The sequence below is a fragment of the Leptinotarsa decemlineata genome, unplaced genomic scaffold (assembly GCF_025532065.1).
Source record: "Leptinotarsa decemlineata unplaced genomic scaffold, Ldec_3_MD MMD2_tig00026369_RagTag_RagTag, whole genome shotgun sequence".
Taxonomy (NCBI): Eukaryota; Metazoa; Arthropoda; class Insecta; order Coleoptera; family Chrysomelidae; genus Leptinotarsa; species Leptinotarsa decemlineata.
Window position 1 is genome coordinate 1247988 of NW_027412709.1, and position 21263 is coordinate 1269250.

The 21263-nt window shown below is 33.9% G+C and overlaps 2 protein-coding genes across 2 annotated transcripts in view; one reads left to right on the forward strand and one right to left on the reverse strand.

Annotated features, from left to right (window-relative positions):
* The window catches only part of LOC111515144 (uncharacterized), a 181998-nt gene that overhangs the window by 62367 nt on the left and 98368 nt on the right, over window positions 1–21263 (forward strand). Inside the window, exons 5-8 of the mRNA XM_074185243.1 lie at window positions 2118–2273; window positions 4212–4407; window positions 9035–9278; window positions 11934–12150. Of these exons, the coding sequence (XP_074041344.1) occupies window positions 2118–2273; window positions 4212–4407; window positions 9035–9278; window positions 11934–12150 (813 nt within the window). The remainder of the gene's footprint in view (window positions 1–2117; window positions 2274–4211; window positions 4408–9034; window positions 9279–11933; window positions 12151–21263) is intronic.
* LOC141486766 (uncharacterized) lies at window positions 5408–8551 on the reverse strand. Its single transcript, XM_074185280.1, has 2 exons — window positions 8435–8551; window positions 5408–8242 (listed from the first exon to the last, which is right to left on the reverse strand). The coding sequence occupies exon 2, from the start codon at window positions 7836–7838 to the stop codon at window positions 6723–6725; it is 1116 nt and encodes a 371-aa protein (XP_074041381.1). The 5' UTR covers window positions 7839–8242; window positions 8435–8551; the 3' UTR covers window positions 5408–6722.

A 21263-nucleotide genomic window follows, 5' to 3' on the forward strand; every position in this document is an offset into this window, starting at 1 on the left:
ATCATTTTTTATGAGAGCTCGAATTTCCGAATGTTACTGAAATCCAGAGTTCTCCTGTCGATAATGTCGTTCATTGAGATTATCAATATTTGTATTCACTGAAATACAACTAAATTTTTGTCAGGGTCGTCTTATCGAGTCAGGAAAGTTCATCATTTGCGTTTGACGGACTTCAACATGAGAAAAGTTTTTTGTAGATGGCCCATTAGAAAATTTCGCCAAGATAATGAAATTTGTAAAAAAAAATGTGGTGTGATAAAATTACATTTACCAATAACGGACAGTTCAACAGAAATATACATTATCATTGGCGACAAGAAAATGAATATTTGCATAGAGTTACCAATTTTCAAGAGAGATATGGTGTTAACGTATGACTTGGTGTTCTTGATAATGAAATTATTGGCCCCCACTTTTTTGAAACATCTCTGACCAAAAAATTATACTTGGATTTCTTATCAGGGACTCTAATTGAGTTATTAGAAGATTTGTCACTTAGCCTCATGAGAAAATATGAGTATTTCCAACATGACGGAGCTCCACAACATCGCAGGAGTATCTGCAGAGATTTCCTCGATACAACTATGCCAGGAAGTTGGATAGGAAATAATGGTCCTATTGACTGGCCACAACATTCACCGGACCTTTCTCGTCTAGATTTTTCGTTGTGGGGCTCCATAAAAGATCAAGTATTCAGAAAAATTTTTGAAAATATTGAATAATTGAAAGATTCAATTAGGAATACTTGCATCGCTATCACTCCACAGATGTTAGAGAACTGCCACAAGCACACTATTTTTAGAACAAGTATTTGTTTAAGAAATGATGGAGGACAATTTGAACATTTGATGCGATATCGCGTGAGACGATAACTTGAAAAATGTAACGTGAGACATTCCGTTATGGTGTTCATTTTCTATCATTTATTATTTCGTTACATTTTCTCTCGCAACTGTTTTTTTTCAATGTGATGTATTGATGATACTGTTAACTATGTGTTACAACAATAGTTTGATATTTGATTTCTCATTGAATAAAAAAATGTTGAATGATAGAATATTGATGATGTGGTTTCAGGAAGAAACGTCGAGAAATACATATGTTGTGATATGTCAACGAATTTGTAATTATTATTACTACGAAAATGTATAAAAAATATGCAGGCCCGTATTTAAAAAACATATTGATGATGGAATTCAATAAACGAAACGTTGCATTGAAAGATGAGTTCACCCAGATTATGAAGCACATGAAATAAAGCAAAAAGATCTCTTGTCATTTTTTGATATTATTGATAATGGAGGCGGTAGAGCAAAAAAAATCTGTCATTTTCAGTTTTTTGCAAATATCTCAGAAACCGTTGATGATTTTATAGATCTGAAAATACCAGTATGTTGCATCCCTGAATAGGCAATTTTTGTTCGATTCAACCGTCCTTGTAGGATCTACCGTTTCCGAGATAGCAATAGTGGTGTCAGCTAAAAAATATGGCCTGTATATATGTGAGTGAGTACTATTCAGAAGTATTTTCAAATATCAACCTGTTATTTGAATCGCTACTTTCTCACTCACCTCTGTAAACGTTATTCAATGCTTATTGAATAACGAAACTAGTTAGCTCCCTAACTATATTATTAAAGGAGAACTGTTGGAAGGTTGGTTGCACTATATCGTTTACTTGAACTATACCAAACGTTTCCTCTGATACAACGACAGATATATTCAGTGGTATATCGTTGAATTCGAACAAGAAGTTAATACCTCGAAGCTTAGACGCCCAATCCTAATTTTATCTATCTTCTTCAAGAATGCAATACCAAAATCTGCATATAGGATTATAAATATATTAATCCATAACAAACAAGAACCAGTATTTGAAACAATAAAATATATAACCGTTGGAGAAAGTAAAATTGAAAATCAAAAAGAAAAGTTTCAGGTTGTCAGTGCCCAGCAACACAGTTTATTTATAAAGGCAGAACGATTTTGGCTTTAATGTTTTTGAAACCTACTGATGTAAGAGAAATTGAAAAGATCATCTATACCTTGGACAACAAAAAAGCTCCAGGGTTTGAAAATATACATCTTCAAATTTAATTGTGATGGATTTGTTTCAGGAAAATTTTTTTAATAAAGCTGAGGCCTTGACTAGCCTTATCAAGATGCTGAAACAATCTCATACATGCGAAACTCTGGAACCGGATCATGCAGTACTTTTATTCGAAGCTTTGTTCTCTTTTCATAAACTGGATAAACTCCACTATCTTGCAGAAGTGAGTATATGAAAATCGTTATGAAATTTACGGAAATAATATTCTTATAATTAATTCATTCACGAATACTACGCCAATACTTCAATGAAATTATTGAAAAACACTATTAACACGAGATGAAAATTAAAACATTGAAAATTATCAACAAGAATAAGTCCAGTTATCACCAGAAGACGATTGTGGATACTAACAATCGAAACGTCGTGAAGTAACTTGGTTTGGAATCTTTCAACTTTCATTTCTTGTTGATAATTTTTAATTTAATTAATTTTCATCTCGTGTTAATAGTTCAATTTTTTTGATTTTTTTAGTTGTTGCTTGTATTTTATTTCATTGTAATTTCAGTTTTTTTGCTTGATATAATTGTTATTTATCAGCTGATTCTTTTTCAATTTTTTACAGATTCTTTCAGGGATTTCAAATCAATTTATATCATATTAGACAATGGAAGTCCGAACTATTGAAACGCACCACGAAACATTGTCAACCACCTTCAAACACAAAGATACGTTTGTTTGAAGGTAATTGACAATATTTTATGATGAATTTCATTAGTTCGGACTTCCATTGTCTGATATTATATAAAATGATTTGAAATCCCTGAAAGAACTCAAAAAAAAAGAATTAAAAATGAATAGATACTTGTTCAGTGTCAGATAGATCGGGAGTTTATCGATCATGTCCGATGTTTCACATATGTTTCACACAGAGAATTTTGAAACACGCAATATAGAACATAAAAACAGTTTCCAGAATGGAAAAATGATCCCAACCTATGCTATTTCCCTTCCTTACAGGTGGACATGAATCCAGTCATAAATTCAACCCTACCTTCTGGAAAGTATAGAAATTAATTGATTTGAAAATTTCCAATATCCTTCGAACGATCAAATTCAAAATTATACGTACTCATTGATCTGTTTTCACGAAAACCCAAAAAGTCAAAGATTATATACTTTTACGAGGTCGCAATGAATTAGAGATTATTCGTTATTTCAAGTAGATTCTAGCCTAATAATTATTACGCAATTGGAACTCAAGCAATGCTAAATATTGTTGGATTAGGAAAATAGGGTAGAGTATAAAATATTTCAATTTGAGAGCAATTCACTATTTCTACTGGAGAATCTTGCAGTTAACAGAATTAATTAGTTTCAATTCAATTAGATTTGATTTATTGCTTGCAGCTTCCACTGCGAGGCAACTAGTTAAAAACCAGAGCCCAAACACAACGCATTTATGCTTCAACACCAGACAGCGCTCTTTCGACTCCGCCATAGGTCTATCTCATCGATAGTGCCGGGCTGAATAAAAAATGCGTTGCTGTACTCAACTGTCGACAAGATCGACCACATCTCCCTTTAAGAAGACATCTATGGGATCGACAAATACTCAATCCTCGAATATGAAAGATAAACAAGGATTCCCAAGATAAACAGGTCTCCCAGTTGCGAAAGCAAGCTCCTTCATCGACAGTCGACAAGATCCGTCTTCTGTCGATCCCATAGATGGCGTTTTCGTAAGGGGAGATGTCGATCTTATTTACTCACGCTCGTCCTATAAGGATAGGATTTGTGGTTCAGACCTATGCAGATCGAAACAGCGCTTTGGTGATAAATTATAAATGTGTTGTTTGGGCCCTGGTTCCCAAAAAACACTTTTGCTATGTTCTTTATCTGGACCAACATTCTTTAGAAAAAAATTTACTATCATTTCAAAGTGCATTTTTCTAATTATTTTTCAGTTGGTGTGTTGGATATTTTTCAAAATAAAATCGAATAATTTTTTAAGACATATCTACTCGTATTTCAAAACATTTAATACTGATATGTCAAACTATCAATGTTATTTCTCTTCTGCTTTGTTGAACAGAAGTTTCGCAAAATGTTACATGCAGTCCGGGTTGCTTAATCTGAATAAAATGGATATCTTTTACAGGATGCACTCGTTCTAGTAGTTAATGGTTTGCGAGTTAATGTCCTGGAGCAGTGCCTTGGAAAGTTAGCGATGAGTTTATCTAAAATGGGCTCTCCCATTGGAGTTAGCACAGCTTTGTTGATAATGAAAAAATGTCAGGCAAAAACGTTGCAGAAAGAGATAATGAACAGATGTTTTGTACATAAAATGAGAGAAGGTAACGATATTTCAATTGTTTATTTATGAAAAGTCAATCTGATATATTCAGAACTCTACCGCTACCCGAATAAATCACGGTGGAGGAATTTTCTGACAGAAAAACATAACTAATTTTGTTTGTCACTGGGAAAGATTTTTATGAATCGGAAAATTTGTCAAAAAATGCAGTCTACATTTGAAACCTCCTGAAATCTTGAGTTATATGAGACAAATAATTTCAAGAACAATATAAGATTTCAAATTCTGCTGGGATTACTCAAATATAATAATCATTTTTATACTTTTTTCACCATCACCATCGAGAAATGGAATCAAAATAGAGTATATAAAGGAATTTTTGTTATTTCACATTCTATTATTCCATTCCATTATTTCACAACAAAACACCTGGTACCCTTCCACCTTTCCATTTATTTGTAAAGAGTGAAAAATATTCAGAAAATTAAGTTGGAGATGTCAACAAAAATCATTTGCAAACTATATATATATATATATATATCAAAAACCAATGTTTCTTTGAGATACAAATCGAAAAAAAAGAATATACCAGAATAACTTTTTCTGGTTTTATTATTCTTTTCTCATATCATTACTTTTATGGACATAAGCATAATATCAAATATGTTCGGCATGTCAGAATTGTATTTCAACTTGTACATAGGAAATACTTTATTTCCACTAAAATTTGTATATTCATGAGTGGATACTTTTCAGTTTCTGGAATGATAGACTGTATTTTTTACCTCAATATTAATGGAAGCTACCATAAACTTCAAAGTTGATTTCTTCATTCAATCTGATTCAAAAGAGCAGATCATGAACTGATTTGAAGCTACTACCTGTGAAATTTTAATGATTTCACTAGTTTGGACTTTCGAAGGTGGCAGCTGGTACTAGGGCAGGTTGAAGAAGAAACCCATTAGGAAATACATTCTGAACCTGTTACTAAATAAATGGTCATTTATTATTGAAAAGAACGGATGGCATTTATCGTAGTCAATATCATAATAATATATTTCGTCAAAATCAACCATTGGATGCTTCAAGGGTTACACTTTTGCATGAATTATTTGTGATTCCATTGATTACTATTTTCTTCAATTAATGGGATTTTTTCGGCGGTACTTGTCTTTGCTGTATATCATATAACTACCATGATTCTTTTGATTACAATTCTTCATCTCGAGTACCTTAGGAATCGAATCTCGTACTACTTACATTCTTGCTATTCATTATCAAACACAGTAATTATATCGATTGCAATAAACTATTTTTTTGCAATCTTTTTTTTCTATTTCAATTCAATTCAAGCAAGGTCAAAATTAGAACCTGATTCTGTTGTATGGTCTCCATTCTACAAATGCTACCCTACATTGATTGAAAAAGTTCAACGTCTTTTCTAAAATTTGTTCATTTCAAATCTTATGGTATCTATCGAAATACAGGTACTTTTTATGGATTTCTTATCACAAAATTCAATAAAGTTTTGAAATACGTGAGGTTAAGTGGAAGAGCAATTGAATGATGACTTGTTATCATGCAAATTGAACTTCGCCTTTTATCTTCATATAATTAATGAACTGTACATGATTGTATTAGAAGATAATAAAGACAATATTATTATTATTATTATTTTCACCGTAGTGTGCGCTGGTCAGGCCCTACTCCCGAAGCCCCGATACATTCGGGAGGGCGCGCCAGCATTATCAACCAATGACCACTCCCCACACCGTGGGGTGAGTGATCATTGGGTCCGAGAATCATCCATATCATTCTCAATATCATCCATATAAAACAGATGGGTGACCTTGTGCCTCCGGTTTCCGGGGGTGCCACAGTTATACCTTCGAGTATTTCTGAGCGCAACGGATAATGGCAATAGTGAGATGCAGAAGAGGAGGGAACTGAGGGAATCACCCTGAAATACACCTCTTCTGAAAGTGACCCACCCTGCTTGGACTCTTGCTTGACCGGATGTTATGGTGAAGCGAGTTCGCCAAAGTGGTATCAGTTGTTCAATGCATCTCACTATGTTATCGAGTACCACAAGGCATCTGAGCAAATGCAAGATGAGCTCATGCGAAATTGTATCAAATGCCTTACGGAAATCGATCCAGGCCATAGAGAGGTTACGCTTATATTGTATCAAGTCCTGCGTTACACATCTATCGATGAACAGGTTCTCTTTACATCCAGCGACTCCTCTCTTCGACCCTCTCTGCTCATATATCCGTTCGAACACTCGGTCAACTGCGGTGAGTATTCGTGTGTATAAGATGCTTGTAAACAACTTATAACACGAATTCAAGCATGTTATCGGTCTGTAATTCTTAAGAATCGACAAATCTCCGCTTTTGGGGATACGAACGGTCCACCCCTCGACAAAACAATCCGGAATCGGCTGCTCTCCATCCAGCCATGAGTTGAAAAAACTCTGGCCAGATGGCGGTGGGTACTTGGTAGTTTTTTCCACCAATAAGTGTTCAGCCCATCTGGGCCTAGAGCAGCAAAGTTCTTGGAACCAACAAGGGCCCTTCGAACGTTATCCGGGGTTATCGGGTTGCGCAGTTCATTGGGCTCAGGCTGTCGAAGCTCTCTGTTGAAAGCTTCGAAGTGCGCTAGGGCTGGAGTGTCTAAGTTGAGTGGCTGCGGGTGTTCATAGATATCCTTCCAGAAGGATTCCACCTGATCAGTGGTCGGCGGATTATCCACAACACGTGGAGGCTCTTGGAATAAGCGAGAAGGTTTCTCGCGGATCCTAAGGTTTTCCGCGATACTTCTCGCTCGCCTCACTAGTGACTTCTTAGCAGCCACTAGCATTCGTACCCTATCAAGGCAGTGCTGTTTGGTGGTCAGCAGCACGCCTTGGCTTAAAGTGTGATGGATACGTCGTAGATTGGCGGCTATTCGCCGCACTGCGGGCGTAAAAGGCCTGTTGGCTGCCCTGTAATCCATCACACATTGGATACGAGACGCATGTTGTCTCGCCGACATGATCTTAGCCTCCATCTTGTGTACACGCCGTTCATTCTTCCGAACCGCAAGGCCGGGATTTCGTCCTTCCGATTCGGAAAGCGATTGGACGACGTTATACACGGCGATGTTGATTTGCCAGATGTAAGCCTTTTCTGTTAAAACACTATGAACCTCCGCATCCAAACGAGCCAGTTCTTGTGGCTTCAGGGGCTCAATCATGTGGAGCGCCCTGCGTGTTCTGATTGTCGTCTCCATTGGTGGTATGATGCGAATCTCCTCTCCAGCCGTGTCAACGGGTGGTAGAACTGTCACTTCTACCACTTCGTTAGCAGGCTGGGAAGGAGCCAAATAGCCCTGCCGCCGAAGATGAGATACATAATCCCAAAGGTTTTGGGCGGAAAAGGCGGCATGCTCTGGATGTGTTTCACACCACAGAGCATGCAATCTCGCCATGAACCCTCTTCGCGCGGGCGAAGAGGGTACGTATTACATTGTTATATATTATTATTATTATTATTATTATTATTATTATTATTATTATAAACTTGCTAGAGTAATTTTTCTATATAGATTATTGCACAGGAATGAGGATGTTGTATTTTTCATAAATTTATGCGTGCCTCATTTCAGAACTAGAATTACAAAAAAAAATAATTTCCGACTGGCCAGAACTCATTCGTACCTCAAATCACCTATCTTCAGCATTTGCAGTAATTTCAAATGTATGTTATATCAGTTTCGATTCTTTAGGATTCATTGTTGTTACTGTATCTCAGTAAGTTACGAAGATTTTTTTTGTTCTTCATCTCTCAAATTCTGTTCATCGATTTTCTTTGGGTATTTTCACGTTCCCCAATCTGAAAATATAAAAACTATAATGGAGAACTTCAAACAGGTGTAAAAGAAGCCAACATTTCAGTTCAACCTTATGAGTAACTGTGTAAATTCAAAGTATTTTTCACAAAAAAAAATGTATTCGTCAGCACTTAACTTTTCATATTCAATAATTATGCCTATAAAAAATTATCGAGAAATTATACAGATCTTACCGTTTTTAGGCCTAAATCTGCCTCCGACTTCACTATTGAAAAAATGTAAGTCTATGAGCAGATTTTTCCTTCGCTGATTCTCTATAGTCTTTATTTTTCTCGACAGATGTCAAAGGAGTTTTGAAATATGAAATATGTCAATGTTATTGAAACATTCGATGTAGTACAAAGTGTTCTCTGATATCGGTCTATTTCACCACTATTCATATTTTTCTTCAAGATGTGTAGCGAAGTACGGTCTATTTCCAAGAAGCTGTTCGAAATAAACTTTTCTTCAGATATAAGAATATACGCTTATTCTTCAAGTTCCCGTCTCTTAAAGTGGAGTTCATTAGCTCTCGTCATGTTCGATTCAACTTGATGTTCACCGTCTGATTTCAAAATGTGTTTTGGACAATTTTGATGCTGTTGATCGTCTATTTCTGATCGGAAACAAGAGTTATCACATTGTTCCATGAAAAAAAAACTATGTAATCAGCTCATCATTCTTCCATCTGAAATGTTCAAGAGGCCTGTGCTAACTGAAAAATCAAATGAGTTCACCTATCAATGTGAGACGATGAGTGTTGAAGTGCCTAACAATATTTTCTTCTTCAACAGGTGCTTTACAGATATTGATGGCTGCAACAAGAATGTTACCCAGCAGTGATGTTGAAATTACTAGAATCACCGAATTCGCAGCATCAGTTCTCCGAGATCGGAGAAGGAGAGTGCGACACGCAGCTCTTGAAACATTGGCCATTCTTGCCTCTCAAAGTTCCACTTCAGAGGTATTGAATATTGTTGATAGAATCCACAAAGGCGCTCCTGATCATGATTATCTAGTTCGTGTTGTCAGAACAAGGTAAGTTGTAAGTAGGACATTTTTTTCATTCTGTGAAATACCCATTATTATTATTAATATTCATTGTTTGCACTCGGTCAGTCGGTAGCCAGGCGGTTCAACGTGGGTGCTTTCAAAAACTAATCAATAGAGTTCATTCTATGATTGTTACTATAAGGGTTTTACAAAAACCGCGACACGTGTTTCGCTAAACAATATCTTCTTCAAGCATAACTACTTTGTTTGCTTTGTTCACTCACTCGAATTGACTGCCGTGTTGGTCGGTGGTTCAAGCCCTAGTCTGAACGATCGATTTTCACTTGCTATCGTCCAACCCGTGTTAGGAATCACACGTTAAAAGGTAAGAGCTCTTTAATCCGTAGCTCGCACTAGTTTCGACTTCTGAGGGTTGTCGTTCCTAGGGGTGCGACAGCTGGTTGAAGGAAAAACTGCCTATCACAATTACTTCGTATAATGTATCTTTGATAACATTTACTACAATGAGAAAATAGCTACACTGTAAGGACATTTAATGGACAGCCATAAAAGGTCTCCGTATACACGTACAGTAAAAGTGGATTCCATGGAATGTCATGAAACAAATATAGACGTTAAATGGTTGTCCAAAGGATATCCGTGTACATTTCAATTATGACTAGAAGAGTCTTCAGAATTATGTAACTTTTTTTCCAAATGCACTCATTTTTCCAAGAGACAATATAAAAATAAGTGAACTGAGATTCAATGTCACATTAGAAAATATTGAAGTTTTTTATTTTCGCACCCGTCACTGATTGTTCTGTCTGTTAGACCCTTTATCTATTGCTTTAATTGGTTCTCCCACTGAAAAACTTGCTTATTTTCTGCCAGACATTTTAACTGAAGCTTATGAATTTGGTAACCAATATTTTATTAAAGATTCTTTTGATGTTTTCTCTACATTCAATAAAATCAAACTACCTAACAATTATGTAACTGCTAACTTAGATGTTGTATCTCTTTTTAGCAATATATATATATTTAGACACTTGTCTCAGATCTATTGATAGAAAGTGGGGACGAATTAGTTAATTTTGTGACATTTAAAAAGACAATTTCCTCCAACTTATAACTTTCCTTTTTAATAATACATATTTTTCATTTGATGGTAAAATTCATGAACGAACTTTTCGTACTCCAATGGGAGCTGAGATTAGCCCCATTTTAGAACTAGAATCTCTCCAGTACAAAAATACTACTGTAATGTTCTTTTTAGACGTGCATTTGGTCAAGTTAATCATCAGAAGACATACTATACTAAATCACAGTATAGTTCAAAGCAAATTAAGTTGGAGAAAAGCTCATAGAAAAAGGTTTTGCGATTCTGTAGCAGTGTTTCTGTTGGGGTTGTGCTCATTTTTCAATTGTAAGAGCCTCTCTGGAACTGAATTATTATTCACTCTTGGAATTGGAACTTGAATCGTACTAGCTGAAGTGCAATAAGTTTCGAAATTCATCTGATTTGAAATGGAGCTGAACCGAAATTGGTACAGTTTTTATTGAGGAACTTTATATTAAAATCAATTGCACCAGAAAAAGAAGTTAAAGTAGAAGAGGTACACCTACCATGGCTTACTGACAATGTGAAACAAATGAAATTGGGAGATATAGCTTTCACATATTATTACTTAATTGTTATGGAATAAACTTAGAAATCTCAATTTACATCATCGTAAAAAAATAACTTGCCAGAAACACTCAATAATCCTGCAGAAATATTTTTTTTAATTATCATAACCAAAAATAACAATGCAAATCACATATGGAATTTTCAAAAATATACAGCCAAAGCAACAGATTGAATAAAACATTTACAGGAACATTCACAGGAAATCCTTGTAAAAACCTTAAAAACAGATTACACTGGAATCATTTAGGTATTCAGGTTTACTATAATAACATTTATCCACCAGAAGTTTTTTCACAACAGCTTTGAATTTGAGTCTGCCAGGAATTTACTTGATTTTCAGTGGGAGTTCATTATATAATTTGATGGAATCAAAATATGGTGATCTCTCATATGACATTGTACGATGTGCAGGTACCATCAAAGTATCGCTGTTACGTGTGTTGTGTTCATGTGCAAAGAGTTGGTAGGTGTTTTAAATGTCTTGTGTACATCAGACAATTAAGAATATAAATACAGGGAACACTTACTTAAAATAAGTAACTCTATACATGGATGTGTAGATCATGCGAAGAAGTAACTTTCAGACACAACTGGGAGAAAAAGCCCTCCTGAAACAGCTACTTTCATAAAAACATTGAATCACACGAAAGAAAAATTCTTTCGAAACAAATACTTTTATATGAACACTGAATTATACAGAAGAAACTTCCTTTTCCAAAAAATTAGTCACTTCCAAAAATATAACCCTCTCTATTCAATTCTTTATCTATTCTGTAGCAGTTTCTTGTCGAGTCAGTTTATATAATTCCTCAAGATTATTACTTTCCTCAATTATGTATGTTGTAACCAAACTCCATTCAGATCTATAATATTTTGTCAATTTTTTTGGACATGATAAGTTATGTATCTGAACAGAGTGATCGCATACTTCTTTATCTTGTTGTGTGTACTTGACTTCACTATTTATCATATACATCTCCAATCATACATCTCATCTTGAATTCTAGGCTATCACGACGTCAACTTCCTTCAGTGGAAGTGAATGGAACAGTGATTTATTCCACCCCTCATGAAAAAGATGAAGTTGAGTGGTTGTCTGAAATCCGTGAAAACTCTTCCTCATCTTCGTCAGCGTCTTCTTCAACCCATTCGGTGAATTATTGGAAGCACAATTCCAGGCACGATGGAAATGAAGTTATACACGAAAATAGTTCATCTATTAGGGTAAGTTGAAAAGCACTTCAGAATTAGGGTTTCTATACCCATGTGGAATAGGTGAAAAAAGTTTGATTTTGGTTGTAGATGGAGACACAAGATATAAAATAGCAATACAGAATGAAAGACAAATATTTTAACTAGTTGCTACTATACAATCAACTTTCATATAGTTGTACGAGATGAACCCATAAAATATTTAACATTTCGAATAGTGCATCTAGGAAGTTACATATGGTTTCGTTATTAGGTAAATGAGTGTGTCGGTCAAAAATGTTTTTTCGCGATAACCCGCTGTCGCCTCCCTACGAAAGACAACTCTTAGAATCCGAAACAAGGTCTCGTCCGTTAACATGAAATTCCTAGCAGAAGTCAAACGATACGCAATAAAGATCGAAAATCTCACCGTTGGAATCGAACCAACGTTCGCTTAGTGGTTGATTGATTGGGTAGGATACGCAATCAGCAAAAAGCCCTCTCGTAACAACTACTTCTATGTAAACATTGATTCACACAAAAAAGTCCTTTCGAAACAACTACTGCTATTTAATCATCCAATTATACAAAAGATAGTTTTTGTTATTCGCAAAGCTACTTACTTTATATTCTATCAGTCTCTATACTGAGAAAATTATTTTTTTGTCATGGAATTCCACTTTTTACGTTTTTCTTTTTAAATGTGCATATGTGGTTCATTTCATTCTTCCGGATATTTTCTTTCAAAGTGAAAGTAAGACTTTTGTGTTTTGAAATGATCTGGTACAAAGATTGTATTGTCAAATATATCTAAATGTTTTGTTGTTCAAATATTTGATGATTTTCCCACCATTGGCATACAAACTCATGATCAATGTAAAAAGTTTTATCGAATTTCAAGCAATATGTAAAAACACATAATTTCACTGTTGTAGTTTCTCTGATGATGACAATAAAAAGTGTCGAAATATCAGAATCAATGTCCTAACAGTATGCTGCGTACCTTAATAGTTCAGTAATTTTATTTCCAACTAATCAGTGACAATAACATTAAACCAAAATAACTATAACCAAATTCACAACAAACCATTATAACATCCATTGATTTATCTCAATAATTTTATAAAGAACCCTAATTCATCATTAAAAATGCCGTCCTTCCCGTTCTATCCAAATTATAGTCCTTTCATTCACATACTTTATGGCATTTTTAATAAATAGAAGATTTATGTTAGCAGAACACTCCCGAATGACATTCTCTATATGTTATTTGTTTGCAAATGGTATGTGCTTATACACTTTTTGTTTCAGATAACCCCATACAAAAAAGTCCATCGGAGATAAGTCCGGTGGAGATTTTCCCAATCTCGTTCTATCACTTTGCCCCTAAACATCTGACTGAGACACGGTTTCACTTCTACCGTTTGGTGGATCAGTACCCCGTCAAGCTGATACCACAAACTTCATCTAACACAGGCAGATTATCCGAAACTTTAGACAACTGATTCATAATGAAATTTATGTACATGTCTGCGTTAAAATTTTCTGTAATAATACTCCTAATATCAGTTTTTTCGTTTTCAACATTGAGTTGTTATTCTTCATTATACATTTTTTGTGAACGATTGTTCACAGAGTCAGTTTCTCAATATTATTTCCACGGTACTAAAGTGAATATTTCTTCCTGGATGCCGGTGACTGGAAATACAAGCAATACAAAACAACTCGATTCATTAAACGCAATAATTTGACATTAACCAAAAGCCTACTAAGGGAAAATTTCATTTCGATTTGATCAGTACCTATTATTTTCTTCCCGACATGTTGCATTAGTCTTATAATGTTTAAAATCGCGAAATTTCATATCATGTTCAATATAGTTATGAAACTGTAGGTTAATGTTTATTTTAGAGAAAAGTATGATATTTTGGATTAGCTTATAACTGAATTATTGCTCGGAAAAATAATAAAAGTAAATAAAAATCAAAATTGAAGATCCGAATCAGTTCAACAATGAAATGAAAAAACTAGGTGAACTTTGCAACAACAAAGACGAATTTCTGTAGGTGATATGACATTGAAGTCTCGTATTCATCAAAATATGAAATTTGAATCATGTTTCGTTCGAATCGATAGAGCGAAAGATTCGAAAAATTAAAAAAAGTCCATTAAAAAAAGTCCAAATTTCAAGGAAGGATATAAAATTGAAAACTGAACAACTTTTTCTTTCGGCGTTTTTCGAAGTTTCTAAAAAAATTATTTTTTGAGCATTTTCGAAGAAAATGTCGAATTTAACAGATTGAGAGTAGCACATGATAAAAAAAAGAGACAGTTTTTCATTAATTTTTCAAGCACTAACTAATGGCGAAGTCAAATTTTCATTATATCTATATTAATATATATATATATATATATATATATATATATATATATATATATATATATATATATATATATATATATATATATATATATGTATATATACAATATATACATATATATATATATATATATATATATATATATATATATATATATATATATATATATATATGTTTCAGAATTCGACGGACAAACTTATACCACGTCATTCCTCTTGCAAAATGATGAAAAATGAGGTAGGACATGTGTGTCCGGAAATGAGCCGTTTCAGAAATACAGGGCGTTGAAGTTGCAAAATAAAAAGACCCTTTTCGTCGTAGCTCCCGGACTAAAAGGAATAAATCAATGAAACTCAGCAAATCGATTACGAGCTAGAATGTGCTTCCTCCAGTGGTGTGTTTGCTTCAGTATCAGTAGCCAGTGGCGTTCCAGCGGGGTAATAGCTTATATTTCCCCCCTTATTTTTTACGCCACTGACTTTATATCCACAACCGTCTTTTTTTTGAATTCCTTGATCAATTTTACGTAAAAACCAAATAAACATTCACTATGAAAAAACTAGTAGTTTTCGAGAAAAATTGAGTTGAACTGATACGTGCATTCTTATATGGGAATAATCGATTAAAATAATCGAAATTCCAAAACCAAAATTATTTGAACTCTTTTATGATTTTACCATTAATTTAGCGCTTGCAAGTGATGGTAATTATTGTGGGTTTTCTATCATCGTACCAATTTTTGTTATGTTTAGCATATTGTAATGACAAATCATAACTCTTGAGGCTTATTTTCGTGCTTGTCAATAGATTTCATTGTTGAAATGTTTTCATTGTTCTCAGATCTTCGAGTGACTTTGTGATCTGAAAAAAAGTGACCCCAAATAAAATTTGCGATCATTCGGAATCTCGACTGAGTTAGGCTCCAATAATCCTAAAATAACACCATTATTCTGGATTTTGGGAAAATTATTTTTTGTTCACAATTATCCTGTCTTTCCCATTCGTGAAATCACACTTCTCTTTGTAGAATCGTAAATATCTTGAAGAATATTCATTAATAAGAAAATGAAAAACATTCTCAAAGTATACAGTGTTTTTCACAGATGAAGCCGAAAAACAAAATTTTACCAGTAGACTCTAATTATACGCCTGAAAAAAAGAAATGTATTTGGAAGAAGTCAATTTATTTGAATAACCATCTGATAAGATCTTCGCTAACTCTAGTCAGTAAATGAAGTTTTTTAAATAAATGAAGAAATGGAAGTTGTCTATTTACAGCTAATTACATAACTCTTAGTTGGATGTCGGTACTCATGATTCATCTTTGAGTAGAAATATCATGTTCAAAATATACCTTCTCTACACATATTTTAGATAATGTGATAAGAAACAATACTGTTGAAATTCTAGAACAGTGAGTCATAAACACGAATTTCTTTTTGAAATTTACATTGAAAATTCAAATGTGCTTTTGAATAATAATGAGAACATCTGATGAATAATCAATAGGGTAATTGTTCGAAATTTTTTCCGTCAACACTTATACACGATCTGCAACGGCGCAACATAGAAAATCGCACTTTTTCAAATGATTCTAAATTTTCGGCAATCGTTATCGATGCAGCTTGAATGCGGGCGACTAATTCTTCTAGGCTTTTTGGTTCTGTTTCATAAACCAGTGACTTCATATGACCCCAAAGAAAATAGTCAACAGGATTCAAATCTGGTGATCTGGCAGGCCATTTGTGGGGTCCACCTCGACCAATCCAATTGTCACCGAATTTCCGATTTAGGTACTCTCTAGCAGCTAACGAAAAATGAACAGAAGCACCGTCGTGCTGAAACCACATTCCATTCCGGATATTCAGAGGAACATCTTCTAACAATTCAGGCAATACTTCTCCCAAGAAAGTGCTATAATTGTCCCCATTCAAATTATCTGGTGAAAGATAAGGACCAACTAAACGGTTTTCTACTATTCCTGCCCAAACATTCAATGAAAATTTTGTTTGATGGCCATGAGGATGAATAGCAAAAGGATTTTCCTCGGCCCAAATATGGCTATTGCGAGAATTGAAAATACCTTCCCTTGTGAATTTTGCCTCATCAGTGTATAACACTTGCTTGATAAATTCCGGATTATTTCTCTACATACTTAAAAACCATCGAGAAAATTCAATTCGATCTGGATAGTCCTTTGGTTTCAGTGCCTGAAGTTTTCTCAGTCGATATGGGTATAACTGCTGTTCATGCAAAGTCCTCCAAACAGATGATGAAGACACATGCAGCACTCTAGCTATAGATCTACTACTTTCAGACGGATGTTCAGCAGCATAGTTCAATATCTCCTCTTCTGTGATATAATTTCTTACAGTTCTCTGTATACCTGCATTCCTTCTGGTAATTAAAATACTTCCTGTTTCTCTGAGTCTTCTGTCCACGTTTTCGAACGTTTTCCAATTAGGAATTCTATTTCTTCCAGGAAAATTTTCACGATATATTCTTTGTGTCAACCTTCCATTTCGTCCCGATTTTCCTTAAATAAGGTGCATGTCCGCTAACTCTTCGAATGTAAAATTCATTTTTATTATACGAAATACACAATCAAACACTTTCTGAGAGCTACGTTAACTTGGAAGTGTCATACGAATCTCATTTCATTTCCACAGCCCCCTAACAAATTTATTGTTGTCAATGAATAAAGTAATCCTCATTGCTTAGGTGGATCAAAGATTGTTATAAGTCACGTGAATGTATTCTGAAACTATTCAACCAGTGGCTGAAGAACTCGAGAATATCGGTACAGTTATCTAACAAAACTATAATAGATATGCCCAGGAAACATTGTAGATGGCTAAGGTTGAAACAAGTAATGGTATTTTGGTTAATCGATAAAACTTGGATTTTTACCCAGTGAGAGAAGATAATTCGATAAAACATTCTGAGTTCAGTTTTGCCAACTATTCGTAATTGTCTTTGAAAATCGTTTGGATGGAACATTTTATTAAAAAATAAATCTCGAGGTAAAGCCATTCAGTAGGTCTGCGGGCTCACAACATATCTGCAAAAAAAGTTGGTAAAATGGTAGAAAATCCGCAATATGTTGCCGAAGTGAATAATTTTTCAAGCACACAATGAATGGTAGAATGATGAAAGAGTTCAAATAATTTCGGTTTTGGAATTTCAATTATTTTACTCGATTATTAATATTCCTATATGAGAATGCACCTATCAGTTCAACTCAATTTTTCTCGAAAACTACTGGTTTTTTCATAGTGAATGTTCATTTGGTTTTTACGTAAAATTGATCAAGGAATTCAAAAAAAAGACGGTTGTGGATATAAAGTCAGTGGCGTAAAAAATAAGGGGGGAAATATAAGCTATTACCCCGCTGGAACGCCACTGGCTACTGATACTGAAGCAAACATACCACTGGAGGAAGCACATTCTAGCTCGTAATCGATTTGCTGAGTTTCATTAATTTATTCCTTTTAGTCCGGGAGCTACGACGAAAAGGGTCTTTTTATTTTGCAACTTCAACGCCCTGTATTTCTGAAACGGCTCATTTCCGGACACACATGTCCTACCTCATTTTTCATCATTTTGCAAGAGGAATGACGTGGTATAAGTTTGTCCGTCGAATTCCGAAACACCCTGTATATATATATATATATATATATATATATATATATATATATATATATATATATATATATATATATATATATATATATATATATACATATATATATATATATATACATATATATATATATATATATATATATATATATATATATATATATATATATATATATATATATATATATTGAAAGGTCAAATTTAATTGACTGGTTATTATATAACTATAAATTATTTTTGATTTGGGTATTTCAGTCAATATCTGCGGGCTATGGAAACACTATTTTTTGTTATTCAAGCTTTCGGAAAGTATATTTTTCTCCTTTATCAAGACTATCTACAAAATGAAGATCATGTGAACATTATACAGCAATAGATATGTTACAAAAACTCACCAAAGTTAGTATAAAATATAAAAAAAGGCATGTCACAATCATGGCATGGTACTCCATACAACTCCTTGTGACTCCAGTGGTATCTGATCCTTGGGATTACGAAGCATGGACATATATGTATATGTGTATATATATATATATATATATATATATATATATATATATATATATATATATATATATATATATATATATATATATATACAGTGTCACCATTAAAGTGCGCACCATATGGGAAACATTTTTTCGAAAAGTTTCAATGAAGTTGTTTAACTTCCGCACTTGTTTGTGCATCAAATTCAACTTGAAATGATGCGGCCAACAGCGACCCACTGACGTTCAGTGTTTGTTGAATTCACCTTTTTTTTCGAAAAAAATTGATAAAGTGCATTTCTAGATCGAATTCAACAAAAAGTTGCTTGAAAAAGTTGTATCTACGGCAATTTTATATCCATATGCCAAATTTTATGCAACTAGGATAAAGTTAACGTTTTGCTTATTTTTGACAGATATCCCCTTTATTTTAAAAAACAAGTTCGGTTAATTGTCATCAATTCATGTATACATAACAAACTCATCATTGAGTTTAACTTTTCTGATAAATTTTTACTTATACGGACATTTTTAGAAAGAAATTAAAAATGTACTATAAAAATTTTAACATGACTGGTGCGAAGTTTCAATCACTTGGCTATTTTCTTAAACAAACGTTAGTACCTTCAATTTTGAAAAAGCAGACACAACTCAAAAACTGCAATAAGTATTAATGAAATTACTACAGTTGAAATTATATTAAAATTTCAATATTCAGTATTCACAGATTATTTATAAACACTAACTAAGGCGGTAAGGATGCTTAATCACGTTGAATAAAATTTTTAAGTAGGTCTTGACAAACAAAATGCATGCTATGGTAGTGTCAAGTTGTTGATTTACTTGTCAAATTTTTAACAGTTATTGTTGCAATAATGTTGTCTCTTCAGGAAAGAAGAGAAATAATTTTAATATGTGGTAAGAATACACTATACCGGCAAGTAGCTAACATTTTCAATGAGCGGCAGCCAGGAAAAAATGTTCAACATACTACTGTGTTAAGGATAATGTCGAAATTCAAAGAAACAGGATCCGTAGCGAATCAATTTGAGAAAAAGCACACTCCAAGTAAATATGATAAGGAGGCCCAACTCAACATATGTTTAAAAGTTATTGAACATAGATAAACGAGCATAACCGATATTATACAAAATACCGATTACAAGAAAAAAAGTGTTAAAAAATTTTCATTAAAGAATAAATTTTGGCCTTTCAAACCAAAATTTATTAACACATTGAAAGAACGAGATTTTGATGTCCGTTTGGTGTTTGCATTCTGGTTTCAAGGAGAGAGATAGAAGAAAATGTAGTTTTCGTATATAAAATTTTATGGACAGATGAGGCAACGTTCTCTCCAAATGGAACGGTAAGTTCTCAAAATTGATGATGGTGGGACCAAGAAAATCTCAATTTCACAGTTGAATGTGGTGATAAGTGTTCATTCAAAACTAATGTATGGTGTGAGATACTTAACGACCAAATAATTGGGCCATTTTTCTTTAGGGAAAATTTTTCATCCGCCGGTTATCTCAACCTTTTAAATGATGAGGTTAGTGGAGTTTCAGATAATATGCCTTTAAATATTGAATACGACCTATGGTATCACCTTGATGGCGCACCAATACATCACACGGTTGCTGTAAAACAGTCCCTCCAACAAATGTTCAGAGGCAAAGTTATTGGACGTAACTAGGAACATTATTGGCCACCTAGATCACCCGACTTGACGCTTTTAGACTTTTTCTTGTGTGGTTACCTGAAACAAAAAGTGTACCGAAGTAGACCATTTACTGACATATAATATCTGGAATATACCATTCGCGAGTGCTGTGCAAATATAAATCCTTGATTTATTAAAAATGCACTTACAGATGTCAGTAGAAGGACCATAATTTGTATTGAACGTGGAGGACGACGTACTGAAATATAGGAGGTTCGACAATCTCAATTAGTTCAATAAGTAATTTTTTGTACCCATTTGTATTTTCTATAATATTATTGTTGTTTAAAATTTATAATAATAATAATAGTTCTATTGAAATTATTTGCATTGTTTTAGTTGCCTCTGCTAGTTGCCTCAGTTTGAGTAAAGCCTTGATGATGACAGTACGACCAGCTGTCGAAAGCGCTCGCATATAATTAAATAGGAGTTATAAAGCTACAAATCCTTTTTGTAACTTATATTAATAATGAAAAACTAAATATATATATATATATATATATATATATATATATATATATATATATACAGATTTTTCTTCGAGTGTGCATGATACAAATCAAGAATGAAATAATTCGTGCACACAACACTCAAAAAAGAAAAAAAGGAGGCAAACCGCGGACACGTGTTTCTGGCTATTGGCCTCATCAGCGCGGTGCAGCCAAGTGAAAAGATGGGCAACACTTGTTTGCCGAAAGCAGGAAACAACACATATGCACGGAGTCAACAACAGAAGCCAACCGCACATTTGTGGTTCCAGTTGTTTTGTGGTTCCAGTTGTTTCTAGGAGTGGGTCTTAATTTGTTTAATATATTGAATGTTAGGTCTTGTTGTGTTTTGATTTGTACTTGTTCCTTGATAACTGTTAAATTTATTGATGTTTAAGTTTTCCCAAATGTCCATGCGGTATTGACT